General features: G+C 45.4%; 1 protein-coding gene across 1 annotated transcript in view; it reads right to left on the bottom strand.

The window, feature by feature from the left end:
* The window catches only part of LOC108571821 (homeobox protein B-H2-like), a 22378-nt gene that overhangs the window by 8940 nt on the left and 1028 nt on the right, over positions 1-12410 (bottom strand). Inside the window, exon 2 of the mRNA XM_017933962.1 lies at positions 860-1082. Within this exon, the coding sequence (XP_017789451.1) occupies positions 860-1082 (223 nt within the window). The remainder of the gene's footprint in view (positions 1-859; positions 1083-12410) is intronic.

Here is a 12410-nt window from a genome sequence, read left to right as displayed (position 1 = left end):
CGTCTGCTCTAATTCTCAATCTCTCGCTTTCCCGAAAATTTCGAATTTAAATTTGAATTTGAATGTTTAAAATTTCTCTCAAGTATCTTGAACGCGAGCCTTTCTCCGGCGCAAAAACGACGGTTCCTGAGGTTCTCGATTTTTCGTGGGATCGTTGACGCCGCCGCGCCGCGGTTACTATAGCGTTCGCGAGTAGCTACCAGAAGGGGTACATGACTGGCCGAGATGCTCGAGATCCTTGCGTTTAACCACGTAAACAGCGCCTTTGTTGGCCGCCGCGATTTCCATTTACGGATTCGATACGCGCCGTCACGAAAGAACCGCGCCGCCACGCTACTCATTCCGGAGCGGTGTGATGAGAGGAGCCATCCCCCGATTGACATGCACAAAGTAACGAAAATATCGATCTTCGACACTTCTTATCTCCTGTAAAGTCAATTCTCCATTGTCTGTCGGGGCTAATTCATTTCGCTACGTATCCAAGGGGTTCGTGATTCGCGTGTTTCTTTGTTGCGCGACAACCTTTTTCGAAGGGATCCTGACAGTTTATTAAACGCTCTTCTTCTTTCTCGTTTGTTCTTTCGTCGAGTGAAGAAGAGTTAACGAATTTTTACCGATTAACTTACCGAAGAATTCCTATTACAATGAAAATCATCGACTTTAACCGTGAATTTCCAAGTGAGAAACTCTGGTATACTAAGTTGAGAAGGAAGAAAAGTTACTATTGTCTGTCGTGTTACGTCAGAAGGGGTTGTTTATCACCCTGGAAGATTATCCATCCTCTATTGTCACGGTGGACAGTTTCGTAATCTGTCAAAGATATCATAAATTTTCTTCAGTTTGACTTTTTTAATCCTACCTTCTGTTCTGGTACCACGTCTTGACTTGGGTGTCGGTCAACTGCAGCTTCGCCGCCAGCTCCATCCTGTCTTGCACGCTCAGATACTTCTGCCGCTCGAAACTCTTCTCGAGCGTCTGGAGCTGATTATCCGTGAAAGCCGTGCGCGCCTTTCGTTGCTTCTTGCTCTGCACCGAGCTAAGCGTGCTGGACGAGGAACTTTTTGGGTCGTCCTCCTTGCCGCCTGAAACCCCATAAAACCGAGCTTCGTTTAAACACTTGCTTAAAGTCGAACGCCTCGTTACTTAATTTATTAACCCTCGTCGAAAAACCAGACTCGCCTAATTTACGAAGAAATCCTAAATTTTTTCAATTCTACAACTCTGTATCTCGAAAAATCCCTGGAAAATGATTATCCGTCGTTCAAATGTCGTCCATTGTGAATAGAGGGAATTCCAAAAAATCCCGAAATTCTGCGTCAAAGATATTCCAGAAAATCCCGAAATTCTGCGTCGAAGATATTCCAGAAAATCCAAAAATTCTATATCAAAGAAATTGTAAAATTGTAGAATTGTGTATCCGACAAATTGCGTAAAAAAAATGACGTATTATCGAAGTGCGATCCATTATCAATCAGACTGATCAATAGACGAAGAAATATCGCGTTAGTGTACGGTTGGAGGGACGAAACTGCAAGAGGCTTTATCGTAGCCCGTAGGGGAAGCAATCGATGCCGTGGTACGCTGGCCGTCTATACGTGGCTGGCGTTTTTGCTGGTCCCTGCATGGCGATCACGGCCGCCTCTCTCTCTATCGGCAGAGAGATCCTTTTGTTCTCAGTTCTGAGTCCGCGCAGCCGTGAGCCGATTGGCTGGTATCGCGGATTGGACCACGCAGCCGCATCGAGACGCCGCAAATTATCCCCCCGGTTCGCCGGCACCCACGGAGAGGGTGGGATTCCCCGAGGAAACCGATTACACCCGATACACACGCCGGCAAGTCGCGCTTCTCCACGCATACACGCACACGTTCGCCTACCCCGCCGGATCAAATCTGACGCGTACTCGAACCACCTCTCTTCTCTCTCTCTCTCTCTCGATTCATCCCCCTCGAATCTCGTTAACGCCGCTCCTTTATTTTTCTCGTCGCCGGGACGACGCAATTTCCCTTCGCTCCATGATCAGAGGAAAACACGTATCGAGGAAAATAACGAAATCTTCCTCGAACATTTCGCTTTTTACGGAAAGCTAACGCTTCCTCGAACACGTATCTATTTACAACCGTATATCGGCGTGGATAGAAAATTTTCTTTCTTTCAAATTGCACGGTGCAGTGTAATCTTTGCCGAAAGATTCTCACAGCTGTCTCTATTATTCGTGATTATCCGATGTAGGTACTATAAGTGAAGGAGTAAAGCTGTAAGGTGGAATTAGAGTGGAGAGAGGGTGTCGGTTCCGGTGGAAAATCGGCGGATTCTCTGTCAAGCTTGTCGGAATCCCGCGAGGGAACCGATCACCCTTGTACACCCCCATGAGAGACGGCCTGCGGGCTTCTAAAAGTATCCTAAAGGTCCGTTGTCGTGGACTCATCGATTGGAACGGTCGTGGGTGGCGCGGAAGGAACAGCCTGGAGGGATGTAGTAGGGGAAAGGATGTGTAAAGACGAGAGATAGAGGAAGATGAGGCTAGCATGCTAAGAGGGGGAAGAGTGGGAGAGGTAGTGGATTGAGTTAACTCGAACGAAAGCGTGGCTCTTAGCCTCCGTTTGATCGGCCAGATTCGCTCGAACGGATCCAACGTTGGTCCGCCATGTTGGCCAAGATGGCCGACGATCCCTCAGGAAAGGCTATATAGCTTTGGAAATTCATCGTAGGTAGAACTGCGCAGCGTTCTCGAGAACGAGAGAGAGAGAGAGAAATGGGGGAGAGGGAGAAAACGGAGGTTGGAAAACTAAATTTACTATGTGATACACTTAGAGCTTGGGTCTCAAACCGAGGCAGTTCTCTTTTTTTACACACTTCCAAGACGTTGGCCTGGAAGTTTTTCCAACCCCTCCCCACAACCCCTTACACATCCGCGGAGAGTTTGAAGTAACTCGAGAACTATCGCGAAACAGTCGTCTCCTCCTCGTGTCTCCTCTTCGTCTTCTTCACCGTGGAAAAGTGTTCTTTCTACGTTTCTTCCACCGCTTACTCCCACGGCACGTACTCTCCACGGCAAGCTTTATCCCCGTGTGTGTGTGTGTGTGCTAGCTCCTCTTTACGACTCTGTTCCTCCGCTTTGTACGTTTCACTTTGCCTCTGCCTGGTAATAGAAACCGATGCTCTCTCTCTCTCGAAGAGGATTCGGAAAAACGTTTTCTCTCTAACGTACGATTGCGATCGCGAAACACCCGACGGTTCTCGCCAAGTGAAAACGTTCGTGTATATACTGTAGATATCTGTAGAAACGTATACCGCGGACGTTTCTTACTTGGATCGACGATCGGTTTAATTCGATGAAAAATGAGAAGAGACTTCTCCTCGGAAATATTCTCCAACCATTCATTTCTCTTGCTTTCCACGATGACAGGATTCTTTTGACTTTTCCACCACCTGTTTCCATTCCAACACGCTTCCAGAGAGTTTCGTAACAGTTTTTCTTCAAGACTGTCTCCTTCCCTTCCGAGACTTCCCGAACAAACACCATATATCTTCGCTTCTTGGACACGTTGCACGTATCCTCTCCATAAACTTTATTGTTCTCCGGGGTTGTATAGAAGTTTCCTTAGAAATCGGTCAGTTCGAGATCTCGAAACTCCTCCCGGAATATTACATAGTAATGCAAGCATGGAAAAACATCGTAGTACGAAAACTCGGTACTAAACAGAGAAGAAAGGAAGAACGTCGTAGTTAAAGGGTTGAAAAAAAAAGGGGGGGTGTACAGATTGTTTCCACGAATTGCAGCCGTTTGAAACGAAGCGACCTCGACATTTCGGAGGCATTACACGATGTCCAGAGTCACGTTACTTTAATTACGGCTCGTAACCGGCATAATTGTTCGCAATGGACATCAGAAAAAAATACGACGGCGTACCGGATGCGCGGCGGTTGTATACGCGCCCAATGGAAATTGTCGTGTTTGCACCGCGCGCGGCGAGGGAGAAGGGAAACGAGGGCCTCGCGTGCTGCGGCTGCACACCGGCATCGTTGTACAATGTATGCTACATAAAAGTGAGATTAACAGGATGTTTATCGAGCAATTATTCGCCGGCGCAATTAGTGCCAGCACGACCGCGTCACCGACAGGTAGTAGGTATCGTCTTCTTACGAGAACCACGCGAAACGTCGCGCCGCTCCGCTTTTACAACGAAACGCGACACCTGCAGGACGTGCTCACGATTACGACGAACATAACCGGACGAACGATCACGCGTTGCTGCTCCTGAAACCGCGTTCGCCGATCGATTAAATCAACACGGATGAGAATTTTTCAAACAGCAGATCGAGATTTTTTTTTTTTATTTCTTTCGACACGCGAGAATCGTCTTTGCGAGGAAATCGAAGTGAAAGTGGCAGGGGTGGGTTTGGATATTGTTCAAGTTAATGAATCGTGGGAGATGGTTTAGTATCTCGGGAATTAAAAAGTGTTTTCCACCAGTAGAAAAATGTTCACCGCGTTTTTGTGAATGCAAATTGTGCAGTATTTACATAGACAGCTGGAATCTACGAAGATAGTAAAAAATATTCGACAGTGCAGCAACTGGGAGGAGATTGATCAAAATTTAACAGAAAAGTGTATTAACAGCATGCTAACGAGAATTTTCCAACTAATTAATCGTAATGGAGCAGCACAGATTGCTAAAAACAATTTCCATTGTAATACCCTTAAAAAGAGTAATAATTAATTCTTCACGTAAATACTGCAAACTTCTCTCTAACCTTTCTGTATTTTTACATAGTCCCTATATTTTACATTAACCCTTTTCGAACACTAAACACAACCCTTGTTTTCTAACCCTTTTCACGACACTGAGCAATCCAAAAGAAAGTGGCGAACTTACAAATTTTACAGTAGAACAAGCGTCTGAAGGTTTCTCTTCGCGAAATTCGAGAAGTTAAAAAAATGCCTAATTTCCAACTCCAGCTGTCTCGTCAAACGCGACGATCGCAGCCTCTGCCTCTTTTCCCCCCGGGCTGTAACGTGCTGTTTACATGAACATTCCGCGAATGTTAACGGCATTGCGCCAGCTTTGCGGATAAAAACGTACACCTGCGGACTGGTTAGCCCGCGGTGCGGCTGCGTCCGCGACGAAACAAAGCAATAAGCAAATAAAATCGCCGGCTACCGGCGCACAATGGAGTCCGCGGGCTCCGCCACCCTTCCGTGCCACCCCCATACGTCTCCACCTATCTCCGCTCCTCCTATTTCTTTTTCAGCTATCTCCACCGCTCGTAAAGCAACGCTGAAGCAACGGTTTGCGAAACTTTTATTATCGCCTGCTTTACGATCTGTTGAAGCTAACACAAGACTATGCCGGCGCACGATCGTGCAGTCGCACGTTTTCATGTTACAATCTCGTCGTTTATTTCTCGTAAATAAGTGGACGTTGATTAGGTGGTAATTAGAGATAGGAATTCAGGGCCAAAACGTTTATTTGGTCGAATGGAACGCGTGGAGGAGTAATCGCGTGGGATTGCACGTTCCTAGAATCGCATTGTATTGAATTAGGTACACTTGCTGTTCACAAGTATATTGGGACACCTCCATTATGTTCGTAAATTCGTATCGAATCAGATTGTATCAACTTGATAATGTTGTAACGACTCTTCAGGTTTGCTTCACACTCGGTAAGTGTCTTAATATTCATGAACAGGAGTGTACGTAATTATTAGAGCACCTAGTGTGCAGTTGATCTATAATACGTCACGATACCCCCCACAAATCTACTTGGATATTTTTTCTGCTCTGTTAAATGGCCAATAAATTTCTTCAAGTTTACCGAGTTAACAGCTGTACGAACAGGAGAGCGTGTATTTCACGGAGGAAGAAAAAATAGTGGAGGAATTTCAGTTTTCTTGATTCTAGTCACACCTCTCTCCGTGGTTGGCCCCGTGTCTCATACGGTCTTTCTTAGTTCGCCATCGCGCACGCACCCTCTGCTATTGTGTACAAGAGCGGTGGTCCCCGACGGGGGTAGAATCTGACCCCTCTTCTGTATTGTGTTACCGTGTCGCCACCTCTGGGGGTAGAAGAACACCGGGGATAATGTTATAGGGCTAACGTTTTATTGCCTGCCCACTCTATTTGCAGTCACCCCGGGGGAACAAACTGCCTGTGAGAATTTGAAAAACAAACTACGGAAACCCCGCTGGCGAATAAGTGTCCCGTGTATACTCCTAATTCCGTGTCAATATTTCCACAGATAAATCGACGAGGCACGTTACATCCACTTAACGATCATTCTGATTTAACCCTTTTGCTGCTACTGACGACGAAGGGATCTCTGTGCGTAGTGTTCTCGAGAGAAAATTCAGAGGGTGATTTTGGAAGTTAGGCTTATGGGGAACTTAGACTTTTTGTATTTTGGAAAATAAGAAACTCTTCTCCTTTAGATTCGCAAATATCAGAAATGGGATTCTTCTGCGTTTCCCGTAAAAGAGCAGATGTCGCGAAATTTAGAACCTTAGAACTTAGATTTGCCCTCTTCCCTTAGATTTGCAAATATTAGAAATGGGATTTCTCCGTGTTTTCTGTGAAAGAACAAACGTCGCGAAATTTAGAACCTTAGAAACCCTCTTCCCTTAGATTTGCAAATATCAGAAGTGGGATTTCTCCGTGTTTTCTGTGAAAGAACAAACGTCGCGAAATTTAGAACCTTAGAAACCCTCTTCCCTTAGATTTCCTAATCAAATATTTGATTTGTCCCCGTACGTAATTAAATTCGATTATCCAACCCAAGCACGTGAGGGAAAGGTTTAAAATCGAATCGATTTTCCCTAAACACGGAAGAAGTTAGCATTCTCCACTTACTCGTTCTACATCAGACGAGCAATTTTGTCAGCGTAAAGTCTCGCGGCTGTTCTTTTAAAAGCAATCACCAGGCGACGGAATAAGGACAACGAGGTGTCGAGTGTCGGCCTGTACAATGATCTGTCGCAGCGTTGGAAACATTATAGGGAAAAATGCAATCGGGAGTTACTGTCAGATCGAATTATGCGAGCCTAAGGTTTCGCGGGGTGCATAACGAGCGCGTTTCTCGAATTTCACGGGTGCATTCCGCGTGGCCGGTGAATAGGAATACGACTACTGCACCCTAACGATCGTTCCGAAGTAATTAGCTAGGACACCGGATAAGTTTTACGCAGTTTCCTCGACCGCAACTATTTTTATTCTCCGTCTCTAACGACAGAACACACACCAATCGTATATCATTTCAAATATCGATGTTTTAACATCGATACGTCTGATGGAATTTTTCCGGCAACTTTTTAAGCGAACAAATTCAATTTCACTACGTAGAACGTCCCTCTGTCGAGGTTGTGAAAAGCCTGGAACAAGACGGAAGGGTGGAAGAAGGAAAGAAGAAAAACGGGGACACCCTGTTGTTGCGACACAAAGGGGTGAAAGAGGGAGGAACAAAGTCTAGAGCAATGAGTAGCTTACCCTAATTGCGAGTGTCCGACGGGGAAGTAGTCGCTACGGAGAGAGACTTGTTTCAACTTCAAATCGGATTTACTTGTATTGACAAATCGAATGTTCCGCGTGCGTTGACCGAAAACCAATAAAAGCTTGATCTTCCTAAAACGTAAGTTACCTACCGGTCGTAATAGGGATTTCAGTTAAGAGATTTCTCAAACGTTCGTTCTCCAATAACGGTGGTGCTGTTAACCAGTTGGTGACACAGTTGTCTCTATGTACTACCTCCTACTTCTGATCGCAAGGAACCAGTGAAAAATAAAACGAAAGCAAGTTGTTTTGGAATAATCGAAAGTTACTCGCGAGCAAGTAAAACGTATACAGACACTCCGTGGCTCGTTCTAACACCGAAACTCGGTCCTTCTGACATCAAGGCCGGCTTGGTCACGCGAAAGTCGTGTTAGCGACTCGCCAAGTGGCCTCCTAGCAGCCAGCGTTGCTCTAGGGGGTTCGTGTACACGTGTCCACCACCCTATACATCGTGGAACCGTGCTGTACGCTGCTCTAGAATAATCGTGTGGGTGCGTGACTATGCTCGCGTGTTAATTGCGACTGCATTGGGCGTAATACGTGGAAGGAAATTTTGGCAAACCGAGATGCCAGGGCAATTAACCTCGGTGACGTCGACGAGTTCAACTTTTTCCCCTTTCTTTCTCCTCTGTGATAGCAAGTTTCGGTGAAAATTACACACCATGGAACAATTGTTCCTTATTACTTGGATCAATAACAATCGGAGAAACTGAAAATTGCGAGAGGAAGTCGTTAAAAGAGAGAGAGAGAGAGGGAGAGATCTGTTTGTACGAGCTAGTTGAACAGAGAGCAAGGAAGAAGAAGAACCGTTGAATGGTTCGCTGGGCTGTAAATAAGTTTATCGGTCGGAAAATGTCCGTGGGATTATAGAGTTTTCACAATAAAACCCGGAGGAATATCGCTAGGGAGCGCAATCAGGGTAGATTATCGTATGGTTAATTTGCAACACGTGCAAACCGTCCAGTGTTTACAAAGCGGACGATCTTAGATTAAGCGAACATGATTAATTATTCTAGCGCTCGCGGAATCAGCCGTTTGAAACAATACACCCTGACCCGATTAACTTGGCAAGATGGCTCGTGTATAGTAAACGTACAGTGACGTTCCTAGAACAATCGTGGTGTACGGCACCATTATCGTAGCTTTAACCTTTGAATTCGTGAACGGAAAATTCACGATCCTGCGTTTCACTTTGCAAAACGTGACTCAAGTTCTCCAACGAGATTTCACAGATCCTCCTGTGTGTGCAGGTGTATCGTTTTATAGTCAGACCCGTTGGATAACGTTCACAGTTTCTATCGATTCGTTCGATTTATTCTTCTTATGGATAATTTACTTGGCAGGTTGCATCGTCTGGGCCGATCGCTTTGCTCTCCGTCGTGCAATGCAATAAACAACGCAGAAGTTGCCTCTTTAAGGGGTAAAGCAAAGCGAGGTCAGCACTGTCGACGTTGAAACGAGGTAGTTAAGAGGATTTGCGATCGAGAATCTCGTTAGGAGAACGTTGAAAACCAACCGTGCGAATCCCAACGACAGCACTGTACCTTGCTGTATTATTCGAACGCTACCGGTGAAATCGTGTTTTCCATTGTTTACCAAATTAAATCCGGTTCCCCTAAAAAAACAAAAACAGTCGTCGAAGTTTGACCTGTTAAGTGAAAAATTTCAAACTCGTCCAGTTTAGAGGATTCAGAATACGAAACGACACCCTTTGACGTTCGCCATAAGGCCTGTGCTGCCTCGATTATCCCGAGTACGGATTAATCCTGGTGCAGATAGTCTCGTCAAATAGGTGACAGCCGGTTCTCGTTTGTCAGGGTGTGCTCTCATACGCGCGCGAGAGAAAGAAAATAGAAAAAAAGGGGGAGAACGAGAAGAGAAGTCTCCAAGTTACCTTTAGTCTCGGCGGCTCACGACGCGTTCGCTCTCATAGAATTCCTAATCCGCGCCGAGATCTAAACGGTTGCCAATCATTTCCGGTTCTCGGATTAGTCGCGCGCGAAAAGTCGGTTCCCTTGTAAGGGCGTGAAACTTGCCAGGCCCCCGAAGGACCTTCCGGCCCGACGCCGAAACGCCAACAATAAGTCCCGTGGAACGAATGTTGGCTTCGTAAGCGGATTACAAACGATTTGTACACGCGCCTGAAAAAGTGTCTCTATTTGGCGCGTCGCGAGCATTTCATTCCACTTCCGAGTGAAAAACACGGTTGAAACTGAGATCGAGACGAGTGGGAATTCGTAGGTCGAACTAAATGTAATCTTAAAAGCGACGTGTAAATTGTATTATTGGAGCATTCGAAGTGTCGGGGAAGAGATAAAAATAGAAAAGTGTCTGGGGGAGAAGAATGGTTTTTTTATTCGACGAATCGTCGTAGCGTTGAGTAACAGGAATCGTAGAGGCGTAGAAGCGCAGAAAAATCCACGATTGATCGTGGAAAATTGTCGAGCCCGTTGCCGTGCAAGCGTGTCCGACGGCAATTACATCAACATTACTCCTCCTAATTGGCTTTCATTAATTCTTTATTGGATTGAACGAGCAAGGTGGACAACACCGTACACACCGGCCGGCAATTACTCCCACGAGATTAGGTATACACACAGAACAAGTACTTACAAAGATAACCGTACGCGTCGACAACGACATGCCTTTTTCTAATATTAAACAGGAATTCTCTTTTAATATCTGCTTTATCGCGTCACTTGCAATAACAGCGAAGATGAAGAAAAGGAAAATGTGTAACGTGTTAGAATGGAGGAAAATAATTAGGCGGATGAAACGTTTTGTACGATAATCGCGTAATAACTATCGGAGAAAAAATAAAGAAAGTTGATCAAGGGTAGGAAAGATATGGAAAAAGAAAGGATGTTCAGTGTCGAAAGCGGTTGATAGATCGGGCGAGGATGGATCGTGTATAATCACCGGTTCAATCATCCGGAAAGCGTGTTCGCTAGCAATTACAACGGCGTTACTCCTTCTAATTGGCCTTCATTAATTCTTTAGTCGACGCCGGGGCGACGATTAGCCGACCGTGTGAGGTTAACCGCGACTGATAACGGTGTCGAGCGTTTATTCGGTCGAAAGAAAAGCGTCGACTGCGATATCGGGCAACGTCTATCGCCAATTGCACACTCCTTTCCCAGGGATATTTCAAGCTTTCGAATCGCATTCTACGATCTCACCTAGTCGCTCCGCTGTCCCTCTTATCGCGAAACCGTTTTCCTCGATGTCGGTGTCTCGCCAAAGATGACGATAATATCGATCAGCGTAACGACACTCTCGACATTTTCACACTAATCGCTGATCTTCTCTACCTAGAGTAGAGGGATGTTTATAAATAGGTAGACGAAGAACGCTACTCTGTTTCGTCCAATTTTCACCGATAGTCCCAAGTGAATTTCGTATTCAATTTTCCACGTTCGTTTTTCAAATCGTTTCACGGTTTGATACAGAAATGGATTACTCGTTTGTGAGTTAATAATCCAAGTAAATACACGCGTGCCAATTTCTCGCGATCTGGAGGTAACGTAATTTCGTCAGAAGACGGTCGAAGAGTAATTGTTCCACGACGGATAAAAGGTTCTTCCCGTTTTTGCAAAGAAAACGGTCTATTCGGTTCTCACAGTCAGAAGCAGTATTAGTGCTCGGAACCGTGTCTCTAATCACGTAGCCGTAGTCATGCGCGTAATTGTTCTTAATGTACTTTTTGTGGGAAATAAGCCGATTACGATGTAAGCGTATGAACTTAGCCTCGAAGGAAAGTACCGTGGAGCCGTCGATCGACGGCCAACGTATAAAACGGGAATGAACAACTAGCTGGCGCAGGAGGGAGGTGGGTAAGGTAGGCTGGTAGGGAGGTGCAGAGGGGAAGGGAAGAAAAAAACGTGGGTTGTAAATTGACGGAAATCGTCTCGAGATGATTGGTATTAGCCTGTGTGCACTCTCGATGCCTCTGTCAATGCGACTTCGTGCCTCTCTGGAAACTGATAAATGCCTGTAATTACCGTTCTTTTTCTTTCTTTCTCTTTTTCTTCGGTTTTTTCTTTTTGTTTCTCTCTCTCTCTTCACCACCGATAATCGTAACCCGATTGAACATCACCGCCTGCAACGAAAGATTCTTACGTGATAGGGAAGTCCCGCTCGATGTTTGGATAAACACGGGGGGCATATATACAACGTGCTCTCGTGATTTCGAGGAGTCACGGGTCGGTGAATTGGTGAAAAATAAAGAAGGAAAGAGAAAAAAAGGGAAAAAATCTATAAACGAGAACGAGGCGAAATAATGGACGGAAGTGTCGAAATGGTGAGCTTCGACCTGGTAATGATTATTCGGGATTCCATTAACCCGACGAAATCACGGGACCCCTCTAATTAGGGGACAGGCAGCCGAGAGAGAAAAAAGCGGCAGAATCATTGGATCGTTAAAAAGCGCGTGGTTCTGTGAAATTTCGTAAGGTTGTATCGATCATGGGGTATTACTGGGATGTTTGAGTACCTATCCCGAAGGGTCAATAACCGTGGAGGATTTCTCGTTGGTCGATTAAAGGAGAAGATCACGGTAAACTGTTCTCTCGCGACAGGTAACAGGTCAGAAATGATGAATGAAGGAAGCAACAACGTTAGTCATTTTATTTCTAAATCCATCTGATAATTTAACACGCGAGAATTTATCCCCTGAATATCCTCTGTACGTATGCACACCTGTATACTTGGGATTGGTTTTATAGAAAATGGAGATTCTGAAACACCGAGAAACGAAATCGGTAAATTCACTTGGCACTGGCTAAGAGGCCCCCAGGGGGCTAAACGGCGGAAGACGGCTCCGCTAGATAGGCGAAGTTGAATGAAACAAATGAGGGTAACATAATT

Source organism: Habropoda laboriosa, unplaced genomic scaffold (genome assembly GCF_001263275.1).
Source record: "Habropoda laboriosa isolate 0110345459 unplaced genomic scaffold, ASM126327v1 scaffold99, whole genome shotgun sequence".
Classification (NCBI taxonomy): Eukaryota; Metazoa; Arthropoda; class Insecta; order Hymenoptera; family Apidae; genus Habropoda; species Habropoda laboriosa.
The sequence above is the reverse complement of the archived record's forward strand: the minus strand, read 5'-3'. Positions and strand labels throughout refer to the sequence as shown.